Source organism: Danio rerio, chromosome 6 (assembly GCF_052040795.2).
Source record: "Danio rerio strain M-AB ecotype USA chromosome 6, GRCz13ab, whole genome shotgun sequence".
In the NCBI taxonomy this organism is placed as follows: Eukaryota; Metazoa; Chordata; class Actinopteri; order Cypriniformes; family Danionidae; genus Danio; species Danio rerio.
Window position 1 is genome coordinate 30414212 of NC_141026.1, and position 27496 is coordinate 30441707.

The 27496-nt window shown below is 34.8% G+C and overlaps 1 protein-coding gene across 2 annotated transcripts in view; it reads left to right on the forward strand.

Annotated features, from left to right (window-relative positions):
* Positions 1 to 1086: 1086 nt before the first annotated feature.
* The window catches only part of inpp5d (inositol polyphosphate-5-phosphatase D), a 53911-nt gene continuing 27501 nt past the window's right edge, over positions 1087 to 27496 (forward strand). For both annotated transcript variants that reach the window (XR_015493718.1, XM_087257294.1), the window contains exons 1-12: positions 1087 to 1355; positions 2010 to 2073; positions 13035 to 13173; positions 16734 to 16899; positions 18604 to 18744; positions 18840 to 18930; positions 19346 to 19423; positions 19507 to 19584; positions 21036 to 21159; positions 24147 to 24253; positions 24521 to 24623; positions 25109 to 25305. Coding sequence is in view for 1 of the 2 variants with exons in the window: in XM_087257294.1 (XP_087113420.1) it covers positions 1216 to 1355; positions 2010 to 2073; positions 13035 to 13173; positions 16734 to 16899; positions 18604 to 18744; positions 18840 to 18930; positions 19346 to 19423; positions 19507 to 19584; positions 21036 to 21159; positions 24147 to 24253; positions 24521 to 24623; positions 25109 to 25305 (1428 nt within the window). In the remaining variant the exon portion in view is untranslated. The remainder of the gene's footprint in view (positions 1356 to 2009; positions 2074 to 13034; positions 13174 to 16733; positions 16900 to 18603; positions 18745 to 18839; positions 18931 to 19345; positions 19424 to 19506; positions 19585 to 21035; positions 21160 to 24146; positions 24254 to 24520; positions 24624 to 25108; positions 25306 to 27496) is intronic.

A 27496-nucleotide genomic window follows, 5' to 3' on the forward strand; every position in this document is an offset into this window, starting at 1 on the left:
TGGAGAGTATGGCCAGTTAAACATGCAAAATCAGCGCTTGTCTGGTTGTAAAATTTGTGGTGGGTATTGCGATACTTTTTGTACACTGTAACAGTCAACTTAATCAAATGAAATGATTGTAGTTAACTCAAAACTTACTGAAAGTTATTTCTACTCATTTGATACAAGTTTTGAACTTAGTGTTGAAGATGAGTTCATTAAATACCTCATTACTTCAACTTAAATGGAGTAAGTTCACAGTACTCATATAGATTAGTTTTTTAACTCAAATGATTTGTTGCAATCGGTTTCCTCAAACGGTTTGAGTTGCCTTAACCTATTGAGTTTTACAGTCCTAAAATTGCTTTGTTCACTCAAATGGATTAAGTCCCCAGTACTTAATATTAATCGCTTTTTTAACTATAATGGTTTGTTGCAATATTTTTTCTCAAATGGTTTGAGTTACCTTAACTTTTTGGGTTTTACAGTTTATCTTATTTACCCCAAAGTCATTCATACATTGTTGCACTCCTAAAAAGCTAATTTTGCTCTTATTTTCTTTTCTGAAAGTGCATTACTTCAGCAAACACCTCCATCAGTGTCCATGACTTAGTGTGCTCCACAAGTCTCTTTTTTTTTTTAACACCAGCGGTTTAGTCAAATGGACAAACTCATAATCTATCTCTCAACAGAGCCGTTCACACTGCAACATTTTTATCTACATTCCTCTACTTTGCATAATGGCTATTAGAAAGCCTCTTGGTTGGGTTGTCCTCAGAGTTTTAGTTAGCAGAGTCAATCATTGATATTGTACGAAAGTACGCCTACAATACCAGTATGAAATCCTGCTTTACCACACACACTCTTTTTCATCTTGTTTGTGGTAAGAAAAGACTTTTGTAGTCGTGTGAACGTATGAACAAGCCTGCTGCTTGGCCTTCTCTTTCTCTCTCTCACTCGCTCTCTCTGAGCTTTAAACTGTGTGTGCACAGAATGAGGAAGTTCACCCTTGTGTTTGTGGCAGCTTCCTTTTTGCAGCTTTCGCCCCTCTAACAGGAAGAGAGAGAAACAGTGAGCCTACAGCCAGACAGAGCAGGAGCGGCTATCAGTTTTAAGAGTGATATGAAGCAGACTGAGACTCTCTGAATCTGCCCTCATGCTGATCTTCTGCTGAAGAGCACTGGGGACCAAATAACCTGGGTTAGAAAGCAAGGAACACGCAAGTCTTTGGAAAGGATGTTTTCCCCCCAGCCGTGGCACCATGGCAATATCACTCGGTCTAAAGCAGAGGACCTCCTCTCCAAAGCAGGCAAGGATGGTAGCTTCCTCCTGCGGGACAGCGAATCCATACAGGGAGCTTATGCCCTCTGTGTTCTGTAAGTATTGCTGTTGCACATCTGAGATTCAATAAGACAAATGCTGTCAATAATGTTAGATTTAATTGCAGGATAAATGGGATGTTTGCTGCACCTTAGACAATTCGCATGAAATGAAACTTGCTTTATTTTGCAGTACTGGCCCTGCAACCTAAGTTGGGTCAGATATATTTAAACATGAAATTAAATACTGTAGGAATGACATCCTTCCTCCTATTTGAGGTGCATATTGTTTCTTATTATCAACCAAACTCTCATGTTAACTGTTCATTCCATAAAATCTCCTAACAAAATTATTGTTGGGATCAGTACACAAAACAGACGCCCATATATTTGCAAACTTATCTCCATTTCCTTGTTTTGTTGCTTAGTAAGTGTGGTTGTGTTGAAGCATGCTTTGTTGAATGCATTGAAAAGTTTACTTATTTTAAGTCCTGGTGATGTAGATTATTAACAAACAGTGCTGAGTGAGACTAAAGGAAGTCGATGAGGGATTTCCGAATACTTACTGCTTTAATCGAGATGTCCTGTTTCAGTGATTTTGTTCTAAATATGGCGCATGTGGTGATGACAATCATTTAACATACATCATTTATTTGAAGCAATTTGAAGTTACTCAAATGTTTATTCATTGATTTTTTTTATCATTTGTAGGTACCAGAATTGTGTGTATACCTACAGAATATTACCAAACGATGACAAAAAACTATCAGTCCAGGTAAGAAATCACCTGGCAGAGCTTACTGACCTCTGGTGAGAATGTTCTACTTGAGTTTCCATGGCTTGAAGTTTCCTGCACTGACCGCTCAGACAGGTGTTATGTGTGTTAAGGAACTATTTCAAGATGTGCGCTGAGGCACTTCTGCTTCTCAAGTATTCGAAAGTCACAAGAATGATTTCTTACTGCTTTAGTTAAAATATAGTTTTTGTTTTTTGTGATGACCCCAAAGTATTTGTAGATCTGTGGACCTTTGAATGACAAAACAGTTAATTGAGTAAACAAAATTGTCTTTAGTGTGTGTGTCTTTGTGAATGCAAGAGTGTATGGATGTTTCCCAGTACTGGGTTGTGGCTGGAAGGGCGTCCGCTGCGTAAAACATATGCTGGATTAGTTGGCGGGTTATTCCGCTGCGTAAAACATTTGCTGGATTAGTTGTCAGGTCATTCCACTGTGGCGACCCATAATAATTAGGGACTAAGCTGAAGGAAAATTAATGAATTTAGACAGATAGATAGATAGATAGATAGATAGATAGATAGATAGATAGATAGATAGATAGATAGATAGATAGATAGATAGATAGATAGATAGATAGATAGATAGATAGATAGATATTTTTAAAAGTGTAGTTCATCGCACTATGTTGTTTGTTGAGACATTGTTGATGCTTCACCAAATGACATTTTACTAACTATAAATTATTCTTCTAATCCTAACCTAACAGTTTACCAGTACTCAAATGAGGGCTACTTACTGAATAGTCAACAGCTTGGGAGTTGCTATTTTTCTACCCAGCCCCCTTTAAACATTTGCGATTAGCTCATAAACAAAATTGTTGCCTCAGTCCCCTTTTAAATTCTTATAAAAACAGCAGCAGAATTCGGCTCCTCCCTGTATTTTGTTTTCCATTTGATCAGCAAACCACAGCTGTAAAGAGTGTGCGAGTTAAACAAGGTGTGAGATTATTGATAAATTGTTATAATATCTGCTCATTTGCAGTTCTTTGCTGAATAGAGCAAATAAACGTGTATCACTTGTGCCCAAATGTCACGGAGGAGCAATTGGGTTTCCCATCTACTGTTTTGTTGGTGCTCACCTCATAATTATAGCTGTTTCTCCGGCGAAAAAATGTAACTTTTAACGAACATTTTTGTAAAAGGAACTACCAATTTAAAACATTACAGTGCCTTGTTTTTTCTTTAACCTCATAAGGAGCTGAGCCCCCTAAAATGAAAACCCTTGGTTAACAGAATGTCTAAAAAAAAAAAAAAAAAAGAGAAATAATGCATTGTTTATTTATTTTTTCTATTTATGTTTGTCAGTAATTCAGAATAACCTCCATCAGCAACATTTTACACACAAAAGGTGTTTGGTGACCCACTGGTCACCTACTGAAGCTGAGCAGGGCTGCACCACATGGGAAAACTAGGTTGCTGCTGGAAGTGGTGTTAGTGAGGCCAGCAGTGCTCATCCTGTGGTCTGTGTGGGTGCTAAAGGCCCAGTATTGTGATGAGCACTTTATACTGTTCAGTGAGCAACGTCCTTCAGATGAGACATTAAACTTAGTTCCTGACACTCTGTGGTCATTAAAAGTCCCAGGATGTCCTTTGAAAAGAGTAGACTCCATCACTTTATCTCTTCTCCACCAATTAGCTGGTGTGGTCTGGTGAAAAATAGCTGCTGTTTGGTCATTCAAGTGGTGGATAAACTCTTTCACTGCTACTCTACCAAACGGTTGACCATGTTTTGACTGTTTTAAATAATGACTGTTGAAATAATTTAAAGAATGGCAAATTTAATGAAAAATGGTTTACAAAATAATCAAACAAACATAATCCTGTTGCACTACTACTTGTTTTTGATAAGAAAGTATGTTAAATGAGAATCTGAAATGTTTTATGGCATACTTCAAAAAATAAATATGATTTAGTATTCAAAAATGTTTAATTTTGATGATTTTTTAAGTAAATTTGTCTTGCACTTCATATTTTCATAGAATATATATGTTGATTGCCGTACTTTTACTTAAACCAACATATCAACCATTTGGTAGAGACTGATATTTTAGAAATTATGAGATGTGTTGGGAAAAAAATGCATTGAATGTGTTAATTAGTGACTATGAGTTAAGAAATGCAATCCAATATTTTACCTTGGTGGGATAGTTAAAGGGTTAAGGAGATTCCCACTAACATCAGTAAATCGCTTTGAGTACTCGAGGTTACATAAATGTAAAAAAAATTGCTATTGTTATTTGAAGAGTTCAGATGCAAAAACCTCTAAATGCTGTCTGATAATTTCTTCTAAAATGAGCATTTTTATCAAGCTCCTGCATGTACTGTAGGTTTAGCAATATCACTTTTATGGCAAAGAATAAGGTACTTTCATTTTCTTTAAAGTGAAATAACTCAACATAAACCAAAGAGCCTGATAAAAAAGTTCCATTCCGGTGGAAATGTCAGACGTTTTTTGCATCTAAACTCTTCATTTTATTTCATTGTGTCACATTAAATAAATAATCATTTGCATGACTGATGTAATATATCACATGTGCATTCATTAATATTACAAATTTATTATTATATTAACTTGTGTCCTTAAAAAGCAATATGTGGGAAAATTAGCAGATTGATCAGAACGTGTGTTATTGAACATATGAGCTAGGTTAAAAGAAAGGCCTTGAAATCTCTGATAGCCCATTATTTAATGAAGCATCACACTCCATTTTGTTCTTAGACTTTATGATAAAAGAACAAATACAACAACTTTGATTTTCACAGAGAGAGTTTTTTGTGCCTGCCTACATATACTGATGGTAATATTTGATGATTTAATAGATGCAAGTGCGGACCAATGAATTATACTCTGAGGAAGAGCTTTGTCTTGAAAACCTTTGCACATTACACCTTTTTTGCACTTTTCACTCGGTTTTTTATGGTCTTAGATAATGCATTACATGGTATGCTTTGAATTAATGGTCTGTTAGTTAATATATTTACTAACATAAACTAAGAATAAGCAATACGGCATGGTATTTATTCATCATTGTTAGTAAATTCAAATGCGTGCTTGTTAATATTGGTTAATGCACGGAGAGTTAAGATGAACTAACAATTAGCAACTTTATTTCCATGCAAAGATGAAAAAACAAATACTGTAATACATCTACTGTTCCTTGTTTATGTAAGTAAATACATTATTACAACTAAAAAACAATCAGGATATGGTCAAATGTATTTTATGAGAAAATGTAATTTGTCATAACTATATGCTAATTTTATATTTGCTTGTTTATATTTCAACGATATTAATGCAGCTTGGTTTGATATTTTATTATTCAATGTGTTAAGATTTATATTTTAATGATGTACTTTTTGTGGTACTTTGTGTATTATAACTATTTTTTATCTATTGTTTTTAATACTATTTTGAATCTGTCTACATCATTAAATTCCTGGTTGCACTGGAATGGTGGTCAAGTGAAAAAAAAACAACAACAATTCAATAAACCCAGTCATCTGCTAATATAGTCACTTGACAAAAACACTGCATCTTTTGGACTACTTGCACAGAACATCTGGCATCTTACAAGCCATTTACTATCTTGTGCTTGGTATTGAAAGTGTGACCTTGTGACAGTTGGCTCTTCAGCTGCTCAAGGCTCCCTAGGACCGTTGTGTGGGCGTCTTGTCTGTCAAACTACTATCTATTATGTCCTATGCATTAAAGCAAGCATTGGTCTGCTAGCGTGACATTGCAGCTGCAAAACCAATTGGTGGTTTTGTTCGAGATATGCAACACTCGTGACAAATGAAATAACGATAAACAAAATGTGACCTTTTACTGTAATTTGCATTGTTCTCTCTTGGCGTTACGTTTCGAAGTAACCTGCACTCAAGGGACGGGGCGAAAGAATCGAGTTGTACAATGCCCTTCAATGTCTCTCTACAACACTTCTTCCTCTTTCAAGCCTGCGTTGCAGCACAGGCTCAGTTTTAAATAATCCACCAGCGTGGGTGTTGAGCAAGCCACAGGGTTCCTCTTGCACCCCGCCTTGGATGGAAACTTTCAAAAAAAGTAATTGAATTCGATTTGATAAATACACAGTTTTTGCTGACCATAATGTGGGAGGTTTTTATGCTTAGATTAGATTGAGCATTTTGGCGGTTATCAATCCGACATCTTGTTACTTGTCATGCTAAGATGGCCGGTTTTCGTTAAGATAAATTTTCAGCATGATAAAATCCTTTTTATTGATATTTTATTGTTGCAAAATGTTTTGATTATTCATCATTTAAGGCTATGCATTTGATTGATTAACATTTACGTTAAGGTTTCATTTGTTAAAAAGACAGTTCACTTAAAAATTATAATCCTGTCATCGTTTATTCACCCTTGACTTGACAAACCTGTTCTTGTTCTTTTGAAGACAAAAGAAGATATATATTCAAAAAATTTAAGCAGGGGCATCCATTTACTGTAAAAAAATGCTAAGTTCCACACAATTGATGCTGTCCCAACACACATGGATTAAGTTTATTTAATCGTTTTTATACATTTAAATTGATTGAACAAATAAGTTGTCCCCAAAAGAACTCTAGAATTGTGTGGATCCAGCTTATTTTAAACAAGTAGTTTGAACAAGCAGCAAAAATCCATTATTGATTGTTGTTTTTCCTACTATGGATGCTAATGGTTACCAGTTTTCAACTTCATTGTAATTTAAATAATTCAATAACTCAAACTAGTTTTTAAAATAATCACAGAGTTTTCATTTTTGAATTTATCCTTGTAACTAATGAACATTAACTTGCCATTTACTCATGCTCAAGTGGGTCCAAACCTTTATAAATGTCTTTCTTCTTTTGAACACAAAAACAAATATTTTGAAGTATGTTGGGAACCATTGGATAATAATACTATGAAAGCAGTTTACACCTTTAAAGATAAAGAAGAAAAAAAAAACAAGGTTTGGAAGAAGGGGAGTGTGAGTAAATTACAGAATTTTTAAGTTTGTGTGAATTATGCGTTGAACTAAACTAGTTAAGAAGAGTTTATTAGCTTTTATCAAATGTGTCTTGTTCTGTGTAATGTGTTGTTTAATAATTACAATCTGTGTTTACTTTATTTGTTTGCATTATTTAGGTTTTTTTCATATTCTAAATAAAAAATGATTTTGAAATTGAAAATTTTTTTACTCCACTGCAATTTAATATAGCAGTTTAAAGGCTAAAGAACTTTATGCTTATATTTGTTTAATATTCTCAGCCTAGAGCTTTGCTTCTTACCATGTATTGTAAACATCTTTTCTATAACATACAGTTTAGTGTAAAAGCATGTTTATTACTGAGAAAACCAAAACAACAAGACAAAATTCTATTTTAATTGAACACATCACATCACAAACTGTACCTTTGCGTAAGTTACACATACAGTTCAGTCCTATCTAGGATTGTGAAAAGTCAAAACTGAAAATTGCGTGTTGATGTTTTCAGCTGGATTTATGCTTTCGCCTGGCGCCGCATCATGCTCCTCCACTGATCGCGCACGCACCCTACGAAACGGACTTTTTATACTTGTTGCATTTGCTGTTATGATATTCTTTAAAACGACAGGCAGCGGTCAAAAGAAATCCACCGTAAAGTCAGACGGATAAACAGAGAAGTAGAAAGTTTCCAGAACTACATAATATCTTTAATATCATTCAATATTTTTAAACAAGTTGTTTTTATTATTTTCAACAAATTACTTTAATGATTATAAAGTTTTTTATAGCCGTTCAAGATTTTTTTAATCAAACTTTGATGCTGGTTATCTCTATGACATGTTTTTGACAAAATCTCTTGAAAGTGATTCATATTGAACTCAAATCAAAGAAGGCGTCGCGCGCACTGTTCACTCAAGTCAAAAAATAAATAAATTATGAGCTCAGCCGGCTGAAATCATGTTGCACACACCTATTGCGAACCTCAGCAAACTCCGCAATGGCGTCACATTTGCAGCACGCACTCAGGTGGACTAGCGGACCTATCGAGTATAAACCAGGCTTTAGCTGATGAAGTCTATTGTTAAAGCACCCCCAGTGGTGAAAAGCTGTAGATTCATTTAAAACCGTTGCGGCGATGGCTAGCACTGCAGCAGAGGGATGATATCAAAGTGTTAAAGGTGCAGTGGGTAATTGTCTCGAAGAACTTTTTTTTTTTGTTGTGCTTTTATATATTTACATGTGTTTTACTAGAGGTGTGAACCTATACTGGTCTCACGGTTCAGTTCGGTTACAATTATCATGCCTTCGAATTGGTTCAATTCGATATCTTGGTGCATAATGGTGCATTGACGATGCTTTCCATATACAGTGTTATATTTTAGGGGGGAGGCTATAACAAGATGTCTATATAAACATACAGACACACAGTACCACACTGTCTCTCATTCAAACACATACACAAACATAGACAGCACCAAAGAAACAAACACACACACACGTATGCACACACGCACACGCACACACACACACACTTAAGCCCTCGCAACAGGGAGAGCTTGCGCTGAGCGGAGCAGGAAAAACAAAAAAAATAAGTACTTTTCCGACAGTCCCTTACTGAGAGCTCCTCTCAGCACGAGCTCTCCCGGCTAAACACATATTGCGAGGGCTCAAACGGAGCAGTGCTCGTAATGTCGAGCGAAAAAAAAAGAAAGACAGCTGTGAAACAAAACCAGTTTTGTCTTTTTGTAGGAAACACACTTTAGATCTTTTTAGGGTAAGAGGTTTTTGAGTTATTGCCGTCTATAACTGAATGTGTGTCAGGAATATCGAAGACATAACCAACTGAACCACGCTCCCTTCTGGCGCCCCCCTGGATATACAGCACCCTTAGCATTTGCCTATGGTGCCTATGCCACGGACCGGCCTGCAGAACCACACACGTTTTAGGCACACACAATTTAGGCAAACCATATATGGTAACTAACTCTTTAGCATTATCGCCACCTATTGAATTGCACAAGTATGGTTTCCCATTTCAGTCATTATTATTATTATAATTAAATTGTAACGATCATTTTAACATCTCTGCAGTTTCTAAACTCAAATTATGTAATTAAAAATAATTGGTCAAAGACACTTAAGACTTTATTCATGTGTCCACATACACAAAGAAAAAATTATAGACAATCTAATTGTTGGATTAAGTGTAATTAACTAATTCAAGATCTTAATATTATCATACTTGGTTAAAATCACTTTGTTGTAAAATATAAAAAGCAAACAATAATGTCACTTTAAAATAAATTAGCCTACTAGTTAATAATTTGAACAATATACATAGTTAACTGATTACCTGATTATAATTATAAGTTTATATATATAAACTACTATCTTTAACTAAACTGTCACAGCTGTTAGTTATATATATATATATATATATATATATATATATATATATATATATATATATATATATATATATATATATTTTTTTTTTTTTTTTTACTTATTTTTTTATTATTAATAGTTAATTTGTTCCCATTGCTAAATTTTGGTTTAAAAACAATTTATTGCTTACTATAAATTACTACAGTATTAAATGTGGGAAATCATTATTTAAAAGATTAATAGAAAGTTTAGCAAATAAACACTATTAAATCGCTTGAGTAAAATATGAAAATAGTGTTATACATTTGTAACATGTAAAAAGATTTTTATTACATATAATGTGTTATTGCCTATATTAACTTGCTATTATTTTCTTCATCATAAATTAATCCATTATATAAATTAAACCTGTCCAAATTAGATCGTTCAGCAAGGCCAGCAAACGAGTATCTGCCATATTATTGTCAGATAATAATGACTGATCAGCTATAATGACTGATTAAAAACTGTTCAGTCTATTTATATTGAATGGCGATCGGAACAATGCTCCCCATTCGGCCGTCTCGATTGCAATATTTGTGAAATAAAGTAAAGTAAACGCTATTGTTTATTGTGTACAATATTTATTAATCATATATATTAAAATATATCAATGACGATGTTCAAAAAGGAGTTAATAACATTAACATCCGTCGTAACCATATATGGTTTGCCTAGATTGTGTGTCCTAGATTGTGTGTGCCTAAAACGTGTGTGGTTCTGCGGGCCTGAAGCTGGATATTATTGCCTGAGTTGGCTGAGTGTTGTAAATACTCGCGCTCACCTCCCTCGTGACAGAGCGCATAGGACATAAATGACGTCAGTACATACTAACCGGTTATGATTATTAATGAACCGATACCTTATTGTCCGTGTCTGCATCGCGGTGCACCAAAGAAACAATTAATTTTGACACCCCTAGTTTTTATGTTCTGGGTAAGGCATAAGACAAAAGCAATTAAAAGAAGTTCATCCAGTTAAAATTTGTTTGGCCGACAATCCAAAAGATTTGTATACGGAAGTGTTGTTCAGCCACTGAAATCTTCCAGTGAAAAATTTATGTGATTATTTTCAATTTCACAAGGTTCCTTTTACAGCATCAATAATGCTATTCCGCCTAGACTACTTTACTAAGGTGAAGTTGGTTTTATATGTACATCACACTGGTTCATGGCTTAGCAATGTGTAATTCCTGCACGCTGCCAGCCAAGCACTAAGCATCCAGTAGTTGCTTTAGGACAGCATGTGAGAGAGTGAAACCAGCGATCCTTGCATGCATGAAATATTGCACATTATGCACATTACAGCCTAGAACAAGTTTTGCTAACTACACAACTGAGAATGTGCTAAATATTATAGTTTCAGTTTTTCATTCAGAATTGTAGTATTATAAACCACTATGAAGTTTTCAAACTGACGAATGACATGATCTAGTGGGTCATTGTCATCTTAAATGTGTGCTTTCGTGATTTTCAGGAGGCGTAGCTTTGGATGGCAGAGGAAAGATTTTATTTGAAAAGTATTATCATTTAGGCAGACACCTTTTGCACCTTAAACATCTGTGTCAATAAAAACTTCAATGAAAACTCAATCCTGTTAACTGCAACATATACTAATAAGTTAATACAATGCAAGCTGTGTCTGTCAAGTAAAAAAACAACTCGCAAATCCAGCTAGACATTAGCCCCTTTCACACATACAGACCTTTCCGGAAAGGTTGTATGTGTGAACAGGTCCTTTTTGAAAATACCGGTAAATTCGTTCTGGCTATTTTCCGGAAAGAGAAGTTGTAACATTACCGGCAATTTGCCGGAATGCTGCGCTGTGTGAATGCAGAAGGAAGGTTACCCTAATAAGCGCGTGCACGTCTAGAACGTGCTGACGTGAGACGTCTGCTTTAGCCAATCACAACAGTCAGACGCATTTACGTCCGCGCAGTTTGTGAGAATAAAAACCTTTGAATATTTTTCCAGACACATTTAGCTGCTAGAAGTTAGTCAGATCACGTTTATATGTTCTTCTTTATGTCAACTGTGTAAATAATCATCGATGAGATGCTTATGATAAGCCGTTGTTTGTTTACCTTCAAGCTTTGCGTGTGCCTGTGAAACAGCTGTGAGCGCCTGCACACGCACATATTATGAACATCTAGACATGCGAAAGTGATCCGGCGAAAGTTGTTCACAATATTGATCATCCACAGAGTTTTTAATTTAGTCAAATGTTTACAAATACAAGTGCAGCCGTTTAAAGCTCATTTGTGGGGAATGATGTCAGAATTTACCGGTATTTTGGAATGGATGTGTGAATGCTCTTTTCCGGAAAATTTCCGTAACGTCCTCGCCTGTGTGAACAGCGCTTTTTTGAATATACCGGTAAAGTCGTTCCGGAAATTTTCTAGATATTTACTGGTATCACTGTGTAAAAGGGGCTATTGACGCCATCTTGGGTTTGATATTTTTCAAAAAATTTGCTAGTAGATTTTGTCCATACTATATATTGTTGCCTTTGTTGCTATTTACAAAACATAATTTAGTAATTAATGAACTTGCAATTAAAGCTATAAATATGCAAACTAATTTAGATGTAGGATAAGCTGCTTGACTACTTGAACATGCTACTGCCTCACTACTAGCTGTCATGTATCGTTTAAAACATATTTTGTGTATATTTGTTTTTACACGTGTGGGAGGGGGGGGTGTCTGTACTATTTAGGTGTGTTTTTCAAATGTAAAACATGGAAATAACTAGTCATATCTTATCTCTTCATTTGTGTATCTGCTCAGTCGTTGTGTTTTTGGTTTTTTTGCTCTTTTGAGCTAAATGTAAGAATCAACTCTCGATCTTTAGGAAGTAATGTAATGCGCTCAACAATTCAATGAAACTACTTTAGCTGTGACTTTCTTGGAAAATAACTATTTGTTAACAGAATCACTTATTTGACAGTAAATTAACATTGGAAAGCTGTGTTTAATAATTAATGTTAGATGTAGCCTATGTGACCAATTAATTCCTCGTTGTTGATTAACTTTATCTAATGTGTTAATGTTAACTAATAGGACCTTTTTAAAGCGTTACTGTTTGATCTGAAAAAAAAAAGGTTTGTGGACAGAGGACAAAGTATTTATTATAGAGTATACGTGCTGAATCACTCTTAACAGTGCACTTTTCTGCATGAAATAACAATCATTAGATTATGTTGGTTGGTATTAGTTCTGACTTTGTGTGGGATTGCAAATAATTGGGTCAAAACATTTGCTGAGCATCAAGATCTCCTGTAAGTCAAATCAGGTGACTGAGAGCTTACACTCCAAAGTCCTTTGAAAACACTGGTTTATAATACTTTAGCACAGACTCAGCTCTGTTTAAAGCAAAGCATGCAAAATAAAGAAAGACAATGTGCTGTTATTTGTTTCTGACTATGGAGGAGCTACGAAGAGCGGTATTTTACTGGAAGTGTTGTAGGCAAATAAGGATTTTGAATATTGTAAAAGGTCATTAATATTCAGAATTGTTGATCTTTTTTGATATTTTCTTTTTGTAGGCATCAGAAGGAGTGCCTATTCGGTTCTTTTCTGCTCTGCCAGACCTAGTGGATGCGTATTATAAGGAGAACATGGGTCTGATCACACACCTTCAGTATGCTGTGCAGAAGGAGGAGGAGCCGCCAGAGGAGGAACCAGGTACATCTGAACAGTCCAAAGCCACAAGAGAAAATATTTTTTGGTTCACTTTTATTGAAATCAAAGGTTATTACTATGTAAATTAAAGGTTATTACTATTACAATGCATAAGCATAAATTTTTGGAATTTTGAATTTATACACTTTCTGTTGATGTGTACTTTGAAAGGATATGACAATTTGACCAAGAAACTATTTGAACATCTGGAATCTGAGGATTCATAAAAATGTAAAAACTGAGAAAATTGTCGTTAAATTTTTCTGAATGAAATGCTTAACAGTGCACATTACTGTCACTTTGTTTTAAATATAAATACATACACTACCGGTCAAAAGTTAGGGGTCATTTTTGTATTTTTTTTTTTTATCAAAGCAAATTATTCTGTTACTCAAGGCAGCATTTATTACAGTTTTTCTTAGTCACTTTGGTGCATTTCTCACAACACTATTTGCATTTGCACAACAGTTAATGCATTTCTCAAAACAATTAGTACAAACTGCAAAACCTAGTTGATAACCTGCAAAGACGTTTCACTTGATCAAAATGTATAGCTCATTCCTCAAAAGCAAGTATTGATGTCAATGAAAGCATCAGTGTCATCAAGATGAAAAGTCCTGACACTATTGTTTTTGAACAAGATAGTCAAATGGCTTTGTCATGTTTTCAATATAACATTTTACTCTGTACTTTTTTTAAATGCAAAAAAGTCAGATTTTGGTGACACTTCCAACATTGTGCAAAAGAATAAATACACCCTTATTTACAACAAACATAAACTTCCTTTGGGTAGAGGTGTGCACAACTGTAAACAATATTGCAGCACATATTGGAACTGAACTTACAACATACATAGGTATGTAAATCATTCATGAAATTGTTCAATTTAGAAGACATTTTCACGATAAAAGAAAAAAAATTAAAAATTTGTATAAATTTAGCTTGACAGATTTAGACAACTATAGTTCAGCATTCTTGTATGTAATGACTCCAATAATGAAATGAGGACTATTAGTTGTATATGGAAGGACTATTCAGCATTCACAAGTTTAGTTTTTTGACTGACATGACATAAGCAAATGATAATGTTATAAAACAGCAGAGAGTTGTATGAAAGCAATTGATGCATGACCAAAAGCATTTGCAATTTGTTGGAAGGAATGAGAAACTGCTACTATGATGTGCACAAATGACTAATTGTTTTGAGAAATGCATTACAGTTTTTCTGGATTGCTTTGCTGCAGTCGTCAACTGAAACTCCACATTATCAAAGCAGTTAAGACTCAGGCCTAAACAGCAGCACTCATTGTCAAAATGACACATGTTGCTGGCAAAACGCACATACCATGTCAAAACATTTAAAATATGCAACTAAAGCTAGTTTTACCTTCAAACAACACAACTTGCAAACAAGTATATGAGCTCTTTTAATTAATCATTACACAATGGACAACAAAATACAAAATGCAGAACTGTGTAAATCAGTGCACCATTGCTTGTCATTGTAGCTTATTGCCAATGCCATTTGTTGTCTTTCTATTTGGGCTATCAAATTTGCCTTTTTGCAAAGAATTGGATCCAGAATAAGAAAGAAATGCTTTGATTAAATTTATATTGAATTCATGACATTTTGCAAAATGTGGCTGAAAACTGAAATACTGTAAAAAACAAACAAAAACAAAAAAACAGAAAAAGTAATAAAATACTGTAAATATTATAGAAAACACATGTAAACCAACATACAGCCAAATCTATTGGGATTATAGGACATAGCCATCTCCTCCATCCATGCTGGTTCAGAACAACACGGACCATGTTTGCAGACTGAACGCTAACTGAAGATTTGAGTGTTAAAACAGTGCTTCAGTGGATTCATACTGATCTTGGTAGCTTCTAAAAGTTAGGAACAGATGGATTGTTTGGTTACCATAGCTAAAACAATGGAGTTTGGTCTGCTTGAATGACATGCATGTTAACTGTTTTGAAAAATAGTGGGAAAAAATGTGTCAACCCAATGAAAAGGGGTTTACACATATGCAAGACCTGTCTTCTGCTCTGCTGGGATGGTGATAATGAAAATGTAGTGGAACCTAGTTTCTTTAACCAAGTCAAAGCAAACAAGAAAAATCTGTAACTGTTGTGCAAATGTAAATAGTGTTTTGAGAAATGCATCAAAGCGACTGAGAAAAACTGTAAATGTAAAAAATAGCTAAATACTTATTATTAAATATTGATTTATTTCTAATTAAGTTGCTAATGAAGTTTCAAATAAAGTTATTAGTCCAGTCATTATTGCTTTTATCACAATTACCATTAATAATAATGATATTAATAATAATAACAATAATTGTACATGATAGAATGATTTCTAAAGAATCATGTGACTGAAGGCAAAAGTAATGAAACAGAAAAATAAACTTTAAAATCACTGGAATAAATAATTTAATAAAATTATAATCTACTTTTGAGCAGTTATTTTATAATGCAATAACATTTCACAATTTTACTATTTATACTGTATTTTTGATTAAATAAATGAAGTCTTGGTGAGCAGGATAAACTTATTTTAAAACATTTAAAAATCCTACTGACCCCAAACTTTTGACAGGTAGTGTACTGTTGGAAATTTACATCATATCGTCACAGAAGATGATATTTTCTCTTCTGTAATGAATTTTGGCATAAAATAATTGATAAATGATAAAAAAATATATTATATTATATATGCTCATGCAACTTAAGACTGGTTTTATGGTTCATGGTCACCTACAAGAAGAATTTATTCTGGAAAAAATGGGCATAATTTCAATAGTAAAAAAAAAACTGTAAAAATGATACAGTAAAAATACATAACCAGGTTAACGGTATATATATATATATATATATATATATATATATATATATATATATATATATATATATATATATATATATATATATATATATATATATATATATATATATATATACTACCAGTCAAAAGCTTGGAGTCAGTTTTTTTATTTAGGGAAATTATTATTTTTATTAACATGGCATTAATAAGTGTATAGTTAAATTGTTAAATATTTAGTACAAATTAAAACTTTTAGATGAAATTGTTACTCCACTAATTATTGCTTTTATTACTATTACCATTAATAATAACAACAACAATAATAATAATAATAATAATAATAAAATAATAATAATTATTATTATTATAATAAAACAACAACAACAACAACAACAATAATAATAATAATTAATATTAGATTGATTTTTGAAGGATCATGTGACTCTGAAGACTGGAGTAATGAAGCTGAAAATTCATTATTAAATCACTTGAATAAATAATAAAATAAAATTATAAACTACTTTTAAATGTTATTTTACAGAGCAATAACATTTCACAATGTTTCAATTTGTACAGTATTTTGATGGAAAAGAATGCAGCCTTGGTAAACAGGATAAGCTTATTTTAAAACATTTAAACTCCTAATGACCCCAAACTTCTGACCGGTAATGTGCGTGTCTGTTATTTGCTTCCTTCTAAGCAGACTATGGTCAAATCTGTATTTCCTCAGAGCCTCTTAGTTTGCCACCTCAGCTGCCACCCAGGAATATCTTCAGTAATGACAGTAAGGAGAGTCACAGTGACCCATCCAGAGGGACTGATAGGGGAACAGAACCTTCACGTCCTTCCATCTCAGACACCTATTTCCAACGCTTGCAGCAAATCGACATATCCAAGTATAAGGACATTTTTATTCAGTACATTTTATGGTCTTCATATTGATTTGCCTCCAGTGACATTTTTCCAAAAAAATATTAAATATCATTAATATTTTTTACATTAATACTTTAGCATTTGGTGTCACTGCTTTAATGGTGTGTCCTAACATATACTACACCTAAAAATATGTAGTATTATAAAGCTAATTGTAATGTGAAGGGGACGCTGACAAAGGGGTGTGGATCCAAACATATATTTATTTAGCAGAATGGTCAGGCAAGCAATAGTCAACACAGGGGCAAACAGATGTACACAGGAAATCCAGAGTCATAGTCAAACACACAGGCAATTGGTCAAAAGGCAGGCAGCAGACAACGTAAATAAACAAAACAACAAAGCAAAGGTCTAACACATAAAGATAAGGCAAGAGTGTTGTTCACAGTGACAGTATAACTCAGTAAGACTGAGTGTCTCAAAGTGAGTTGTATACCTGTGTGTGTAATCAGTACTTGAGCAGCATTAGCTGTGTGAGTGTAATCAATAGAGATTTGGAGCAGGTGTGTGTGTTGCATGTTAGGACTTATAGTTCATATTGAGACAGGATTGCAGTCCCTGTAAATGTGCATGTTCTCCAGCTATCTATAAAGGTTAGATGGTGATCGTGACACTAATATAAAATTTTTTACTCGCCATATCAACACTAAGCAAAAAAAAAAAGAAAAATTTCTAAAATCTTTTAAAAATATTGTGTAATGATTATATATGATAAAAGCTAAAGTAAATTTCTCTTTCATTTAATTTGAAAAGTTATTTGAAAACATTAATTATTGTATTTTATTTAAAAATATGTATTTTAGTTTTTCTTGTATGTATATAGACACACAGAAAGCAATAATGAAGCAAATCACATATTTGTACTAAAAATCATGCATTTAAGACATTTAACTGTTGCTTTAAATTGTATTGTTGAAGTTTTGAAATCAAAATGGTGCTGATTATTTAAAAATCTGTAATCTATGGCATTTGAAAATAAAATATTACCTAAACTAACCTTGTTTCAGCGTCAGAGGTCATGGCAACAAACAGTGAATGTAAAGGCCTGTTCACACCAAGCACAAGTACAACTAAATATATCGCTAAATATATTTGCGTTAGCAGAGGTGCTTTTATTTTTACACTCAAATCAACTAAAAATACTTCAATTTATGGAAGTACGTTTTCAGCATTCTTTCCAATGGTATAATCAATTGCTTTTTTTGGATCATCATGATCTTTTAATCATCTTTGAAAAGAGCTTCTTTACCGAGTTTTCTGTCTCTTTAAACTGCAGAATCTCTTTACATTTAAATGTTTCTGACAGGCTTTAAGTGTTTTATTGTTTATTACCTAAAAATATTCTGAAATTGATCCCAAATATATAATTTCTCTATTTATCATTATAGTTGTGTGTGCTGTTGCTTTACTTTCAGATTGATTTTTAGAACAGTCTTATCTTTCTAGTTATTGTGCTTGGTGTGAATGAGCTTTAATGCCTAAAGAAACATTCCAAACCACCCCCATAATATTGTTTTATTTGGTGTCCTGCTGTTTCTTTTTTTTTACACAAAAGCTGCATTTTACATGCACATTTTTATACATTTTTATTTTTTGGAAAATGTTGTTAGAGGCACATTCTCCAGTTGAGATCTAGTAAACTAATATTTCCTTTGTTTGGCATTCAGTCTACCAGAAGACCATCAGAAATCTATTCAGGAGTATTTCCGAGCATCTGTCTGCCTAGATGCAGAACAGGTCCAGAATGGGAACCAGACTCTTCCTCACTTTAAAAAGCTCACACAGAATATCTGCAAAAACCTAAACAGGTTAAAAAGCCTGGATGCACTTATTCTGGATTTGATATTTCATCATCCATTGTGCATATATTATGGACAATAATTGACATTTTTACTTTTCCTAGTGAAATAGCTCGAACACTTCCGAGTTTTGAGGCACTTCAGAAAGTTTTGGATCAACCACTGTCTCCTGGAGCTGGAAGACTAAGAACTCAGGTCAGGAAACAGAAATTGAATGTTCACTAAAATCTCTGTGTAAAGAATAAGGTATTTATGGAACCTGAAGTATATGAGATAACACAATTTAAAATAAAACAAAGAAAATTCAATTTAATCTGTTAAATAAAAATCAACCAATCAAACAGTCAATCAATAAAAACAAATATTTGTGTCAGAATTACCCAGGCGTAAAAATGGAAAGCAAATCGTTTTCCAAGCACATGAATATTTGAGACACATTGCACAATTCACCACTAGGTTACAGATGTTTGAACCAAAAAATGTGTTGCAATACTCATTTTCCCTACAGACATGAAATGAGAAAAGGCATCGTCTGTTGTGGTGTTTCAAAAAAAAAAAAAATCAAGAAAATTCTAAAATCACACATCTGTTTATTTTATATCTTTTCTAGCTCTCTGCTGATGCAAATCCATCCGTGGCTTTCAGACTGGAGCAACTGACTAAGCTTATACAATCAATAGAAGACAAGGTATCACTAGTCATTGTTTATGGATCAAACTGCTATTGGAAAATTCATAGTAAATAAACCTTGATTTAATGCATTTTTTATAGACCAAGAATGCTGTTTTTGAATTTGTGGGATATGATGGAGGCCACAGAAATTCACTTATTCCTCCTGTGACGTTTGAAGTAAGGCATTTTATACTATACACATTTATTTTACTAGATGGGTACATATAAACAGAAAAAATAGCATTTTTCTGAATGTGTCTTTTTTGTTTCATTTATTTATTTATTTATTTGTTTTTTTTTAAAGGGTAAGCCTTTATTTTAATGCTCTGTTTGTTAAATTTAAGTTTGCATCTACAAGTTTGCATCTACATGCCAACTATTTCCCATTAGATTATAAGTAGACTGTTAAGTTGGGGTAAGGGTTGAGGTTAGTTTAAGTTGACATGTACTTGCAAAGTTTCTTATAGTCAGTTCATTGTCTGTTGAAGGAGCAGTATCAACAGCAGTTAAGCAGACAGTCTACTAATACTCATAGGGACCATCAAAATAAAGTGTTACTAAAAAAAGATGTCCGCTAAAATGTAATTCCATGTAACAATATATATATACCAACACATACTGTTGTTACACTGAAATTCAATTTAGCGGACATCTATTTTTAAAAAATACAGGCATATTTAAAATACATGTCAGGCATATTTAGAACAAGAAATCCTTTGATGACTAAATTAAAGACTCTATTTAATCACCACATTGTCCAGAATTGCTAATTCATTGCCATTATAAATCTGTGTGTTTACCATCAACATTTCCACACACTAGGTTTTAATATGGTGAAAATTAAAGCGTGTGGGGGGGGGGGGGGGGGGGTCCTGACTCTCTGTGGTCATTAAAAATCCCATGGCACTTCTCGTAAAAGATTAGAGATGTTACCTCAGTGTCCTGTCCAAATTCCCTCCTTAGGGCTTTACCCATCCCAATCATCTCCATCCACTGAATTGGCTCTATTACTGTCTCTCCACTCCACATATAGCTGGTGTGTGGTGAGCGCACTGGCGCCATTGTCCTGTGGCTGCTGTTGTATCATCCAAGTGGATGCTGCACACTGGTGGTGGTGTGGAGAGACCCCATCAAGAATATAAAGCGCTTTAGGTGTATGGCCATACACAATAAATGTGCTATATAAATACACATAACATTACACCTTAAATAATGCTTGATTTACTCTTGAGAGAGAAAAGGGGTGGGACAAACATTGCATGCAAATCATTATGCTGACTGATGCAATTTTAGCTTATATTGCATTTATAATAAAGAATTTGTTGCCTGATAATTGTTTATTAATGAGTCATAAATTGTAACTTCCTGCTCCTCGTAATAATGTCGTAATAATGAAAGCACAAACGTTTCTGCTGCTGCTGCTGCTCTGCTCTACAAAACCACATGCAAATAAGAGAGACTCATGTTTTTCTGTGTGCGAGATATGCAATGACGTTTGAATTGGTTACCTCTGTACACAGCCAACAAAGAGAACCTTTGTAACGGTTAAAAAGAAGGACAAACACGTCAGAAATGATGCACTTCAAGTTTTACTGATGTCATTTCACTGTCCTTTTCTGTGTTACCAGGTAAAAAGTGACTCCCTTGGTATTTCGAACAAAATGTACCTCAAAGTAGATGTGGAAGGTGGCAAGGTTTACTTCAAGAAGTCCAAAGACGGGCCTGAGGATAAATATTTTGTGCACAATAAAAGTATGCCAAACCACTTTATTACTGATATAATCATACTTATTTGAATTTTACAACTTCTATCAATATTGACATATCGGTTAGCCTTAATTGCTAAGTAAACCTGAAGTTCCAAATGGTAAGCAGTCTTCAGTTTGGAGGCTTGCAATTTTCTTTTTTGCTGAATTTGCATAGAAAACTGGTTTCACCACACACTTTATTATGTACACCTTACTAGTTCAGGGTTGAACACCTGTTTGACTTTAGAACTTCCTCAAAATGTCTTGGATTCAGCAATGTACTGGCCACTACTGACATAGCATCACATGATTGCTGCAGATTTGTTAACTGAACATGCATGATCCGAATCTGTTTGTGGGTATGATTTTGGAAAGTAAGATTAACATCAATGTTGCTCCAGGAACATCATTCCGATTTGAAAATGTAATCTTAATCACTAATCCTACCACTAAAGCTTATTTAATAAGTAGTTGGATGACAGGGATCTAGAGGCAGCCTAACTGTGAGCCTAAACTTAACATAACCTGTAAATGTATTCCTTAAATCTAAGTGTCTGAATGGAATGTTGTTCCAGGATCGACACAGGTGTTGATTCGGGAACATGTCTTACTTGGTGACATCAAGCTATTTCTCAATACACCAAATCCAAAAATTCCTGTATTGGACTAAGATACGGTGACTGTGGAGTCCATTTAAGTGAAGTGAAGTCACTGTCAAGTTCAAGAAACCAGTTAGAGATTATTTTTTTAGCTTTGTGAAATTGTCATGGTGGAAATAGCATCACAAGGTGTGAACACTGTGGTGTGGTCATAAGGGGATGCACATGGTCAGCAAAAATAGTCAGGTAGATTATGAAGTTTAATGCTCAGCTAATACTAAAGAGCCCAAATTGTGCTAGTAGAATGTCCATCTCATCCGTAGACTACTAGCCTGTTAGCATTTATTAGATTAGATTAGTTTAGATTCAACTTTATTGTCATTATACATGTAAAAGTACAAGGCAACGAAATGCAGTTTAGGTCTAACCAGCAGTGCAACAGCAGCAAGTGCAGGTATAAGGTATACAGGTATAAGTTATAGCCATGTTTCTGTGAAAATCATGACATTACAGTTCCATAATTTTTTGCTGTGGTTGATGTGCAGTCAAATCTCATCCATTTTGTTCACCAGTGACCGTACATTGGCGAGAAAGATGCTGGGTAAAGAGAAACGGTGTGGTGTTAGCTTTAGCTTAGTTCTTAGCCCGCCGTGCTTCCCCCGTCTTTGTTTACGGTCTCGACGCCGCCTTCAAACACCTCTGCCCGGCCATGAAGGGCGCTCAGCCTCAGGTGTTCTGGCGATCTCAGGGATGAGTGGAAGATTGCTGAAGAGCAGATAGGTCCATACTTCGTGGTTGTTTATGCCAAATTCTGACACAATCATCCTATTCTTGCAGCATGGCGAGTGGTAACTTGTTTGGTGTTGCCTTTCTTAATGCTTAAACCAATCTGATCATTTTCAGCAGACATTTTAACCCACAGAACTGCCACTCACCATTGTTTCTCAATCCTGGTCTCATGCCCCACTGCTCTGTGTTTTGCATGTCTCTTTTATTTTCATACCGGATTCAGATAACCAGCTTTTTAAAAGAGTTCCATCCATGAACTGTGTTCCAATTGACAGGTCCCTACATAGTATGCATTGCTTCCCACTTCCATCTCCTTTGTTGATCACTACTTGAGCATGATGAAATGTTTATTACATTTCAGAACGTTCACTCATGGATTTGTATAACAGAACTGACTGCAACAACTCCTTACTAAAATGGCATTACGTGTGATATAATATACCTATGTACATAAATACAATTTAAATTCACATATTCACACATTGCTGTCGCCTCACAGCAAGAAGGTCGCTGGTTAGAGCCCCGGCTGGGTTAGTTGGCGTTTCTGTGTAGAGTTTGCATGTTCTCCCTGCGTTTACGTGGGTTTCCTCCGGGTGATCTGGTTTCCCCCACAGTCCAAAGACATGCGGTACAGGTGAATTGGGTAGGCTTAATTTTCTGTAGTGTATATGGATGTTACCCAGAGATGGGTTGCAGCTGGAAGGACATCTACTGCGTAAAACATGTGCTGGATAAGTTGGCTGTTCATTCCGCTGTGGTGACCCCAGATTAATAAAGGGTTTAAGCCGAAAAGAAAATAAATGAATGAATGAAATGTATATCCTTCCTTCAAACTGAAATTATAGTAAAAAATCCCATAGATTTCACATTACAGGGCAAATGTGGTCATATTAGAGCAAAAGTGTCTAAAGTGAAATAAGAAATACAATGTGCAGTGTGTGGTGGGGTGCAAGGACCAGTATTGAGAAACTGGCCCTCCCAGAGTGTCTTCTAAATCTTCAGTGTTCATCTTACTGGCTCTGTTGCCACCAACCACGACATCTTTCTGTCTAGGCTGGACGATTGCAATGAGGCTAACTTTATTATTATTTTAGGTTGTTTTTTTTTCATATTTTTAGACAGGACAGTAGAAAATTGTTGGAGGTAGAGAAAGGAAAAGGATTGGCAAAGGACCTATAGACAGGAATTGAACTCTGGTCACCCTAAGCACCTCAGTACTATACTCAGTAGCCTACTGTCGGCACACTTAACCACTAGACTTCAAACAGCTTGTTCTCATTAACTTTTCCATCAACCTTTTTCCCTTACCAGCACTTTCTATTTCAGATGAAAATAAAATAAAAAGCTTTCTATGTGTTTCTTTTGTCTTCATTTTGATAAAGTGTTTGTGAAATGAATACATTCACATATCACATTTTTTTGCAATGCAATTATGCATTTGCAATAATGGACAGCTAAGCAGGTGTACCTAATAAAGTGGCCAGTTGGTGAATTTTTAAGTAAGTCGGAATCTAGTGTTCTAGAGAATTTATAGTCATGTAAACAATGTGTGAAACCCATTAAATAATTTAATAACTGGAACATGAAAAATTCTTATTTGCAGTCTTACAGTTAGTGAAGTCACAGAAGATGCACAACAGACTTGTATTGGTGGTAGAGACAGAGAAAGGAAAAACTCAGAGCAAAGACTTTGTCTTTGATGACACAAAGGTAAAAACCTTACAGCTAATGTTTTTTTTTTTTATGTTACATTCACTCACTCACTCACTCACTCCCTTTTTTTTTTTTTGACTTGTCCCTGCTTTAACAGGGATCGCAGACAGGGATTACAGACTGTAACAATGAAATGCTTTCAGATGGCATTTTTTTAGGCAGAAACATAAATGAACGAAAATAATATACTGTTTCCATGTTTTTTTTTTTTGCATATTTCAATGTATCACTGTGTAAAAGTGTGTCTTTAAAACACATATTTAGAAGAGAGAAGGCTTTTGCCAGCTTCTTCAGCAGATGAAGAATAAGCACTCAGGAAAACCTGAGCCGGATATGATCACCATCTTTGTTGGCACTTGGAACATGGGTGAGATGTCTTAAGTCATATAACATATAACCTTTTAAAGTGCTTAACCCTTTATAGGAATTATTGAAATAGTTATCTAAAAAACTCTGGAGTATAACTGGGGTTATTACAACTTTTATGACCTACTTGTTGGAACTGAAACACAAAATCTTGTGATAAAATTGCAGTCACACTGATCATCTAACTAGCCTAGTAAAAAAGTGAAAATGTACATTTAAGCAATGAAAATGTGCTCATAAATGCACATAATATATCTTTAAAGAACCCACTTAAATGTGAACTGAATGTACGTCTTATATTTACAATTGCATGTTATTGGCTTTAGAATTAATAAAATGTACAGTAGTTTAATTTGCATTAATTGTAACTAGTTTTTCTGACCCATGTTCACATGTAATGGCATAATAACACCTATTGCATATGACATGTGGCTGTTTGCTAAAAGAGAAACTATAGATTAAAGAAAACCTTTTCTGTCCATCTAGGAAATGCTAATCCACCACAAAACATCACTTCTTGGTTCCAGTCAAAGGGTCAGGGGAAAACTCACGATGACACAGCCAATCAAATCCCACATGACATCTACGTAATCGGGACACAGGAGGACCCACTGGGAGAGAAAGAGTGGATTGAGACAATTAGAGGAGCCCTTAGAGATATAACCAACATTAGCTTCAAACAAGTAAGTGACAAAAAAAAAAAAAAACTAAAAAGGATGTGGGTGCTTTGTAATATGCATATTATGTTGGATCGTTATTGCTATGACTACAGATGCTATGATAATGTATATACAACCCCAAATCAGACAAAAAGTACAGTATGGAAAAAACAAATAAAAAAAGAGATGATTTCTACATTTTCTTTGACTTGTATTTCATTGCAGACATTACAACAGCACATTATTTAATGTATTCCTCATGATTTTTGTTTTTAAATAAACATGTATTACAGTTTTAGTTTTAGTTACATTTCAAAAAAGGTTGTAACAGTACAGCATTTATCACTTTGTGATGTTACCATTTCTTTTCACATCACTTAAAAGATATTAAGGGATTCATGACACCAAGTGATGAAATGTTTTAGGTGTAATTTTGTCCCATTCTTTCTGCAAACAAGTGTTAAGATGGGTAACAGTACAGGGTCTTCGTTGTTGCATTTTAGAGAATACATTCTCTATTAGAGACAGGTCAGGACTGCAGACAAGCCAATCTGTAGCTGCATCTCCTTCCTCCACAGCCAGGACTTTGTTATGTGTGCAGTATATGGTTTTGCATTGTCTTGTTAAAATATGATTGGACATTGCTGGAAAACGAGTACTGTAGCTTATTGTGCTCCAGAATCTTACATTTGCCAAGGGTACTGGCACAACCCCATATCATGACAAACCCTGGCTTTTGGACTTGTTGCTGGTAACAGTCTTGATGATCCTATTGTTCTTTGGAGCACACGGCACCCATTTCTTCTTTTCATCTGCACACAATACATAGTTTTCTCTGTGTGATGGTCCATCCGAGATGCGCTGAGCCCAGAGAAGTTGATGACTCATCTGGACACTTTTAACATAGGGCTTACTGTTATCTGTTAACTGGCAATTGTGGGTGTAACTCAAGCGGCAACCTCCCGCTCTCCCTCGGGAAGCCAATACGGAAGTAACTAAAACTGCAATTCTTCGAAATTATGCTAGTCCTTTCCGTTCCAGGCTCCATAATAGAGCAAATTTCAATTTCAAACTTTACAGCAGAAAAAAAAGGTGTTTACAGCCAGGTACAAAAAAAGATTTTTGTTAATACAGCTAATATTACCCTTCATGACAACTGTGAGGGGGGTGAATTTTTTTATAACTCATCCGTTTCCTTTATATTAAGTTATATTAGGTTTGCATAATTAAGGGAGTGGCCACTTGATTGACAGCTAGGTCTCGTTGGTCGCTGTCACATCACCTCAGCTGACTCCGGCAGATTAGCCACTGATGTCGGCATATTTATCATATTTCTGTGTTGTTTTATGTGACTTTACACAGTCAACTGCCTTTTGGACTTGTTTCCTATAATTATCAGATGGCATGGCATGCTGTGTGCTCTTAATTGTGCTCACAAACCATTCATGTGGCCTCCATTTCCCATGTGAGTAAAGTTACGTACTTGTATACCATCTCTATACATGTATATTTTTTTATTTAAGATCATTTATCGTTTATGTAATGCTGTAATGCACTCCAGAATCTGACAGATTATTTAGCTGTAGGCTCTAGAACAGTCATCTGAAGCGTTGTCATACAGTGCTGGATTTCATCAATAGTCTTGCATTTACTAAAACAGACTATATCTGAAGTGTTTGGAAGTAATTCGCGTTTTTCTCCTGTTGAAAAACATCAGAAGAACAATACTTAGTGGCTCAATGTATTACTACAGTGTTTTTAAAAGTCTAAACACTTTTTTGATATAGTGTACAGCCAAGCACATGTGGTCAGAACACAAACGAGTCACAGGTAATAAAGTATTAAGCGTTCTCCCAAATTAAAGTGTGTCTGATCCAGGTCCAAGCAAAATGCCAGCAGGTGTCTTTAGCTCCGTTCACTCTCCGCCTCTTTGCCCTTGTTTGGTATCCCGCCGAGGGTGCTATGACGCGCAAACAAAATGGCGATGGTTGGCCGTGCCTAGTTGTGGCTTCTTTTGCGCTCATCAGAAACCTATGGGTGACGTCACAGATACTACGTCCATATATTTTACAGTCTATGGTGTAACTACATATTTGGTACTTCACAAAGTTTGCCAAAGTAGTCCTGAGCCCATGTGGTGATATCGCTCCTAGATGAATGAGGATTCTTGATGCAGTGCTGCCTGAGGGATCGGAGAACACGGTTGTTTAGCTTA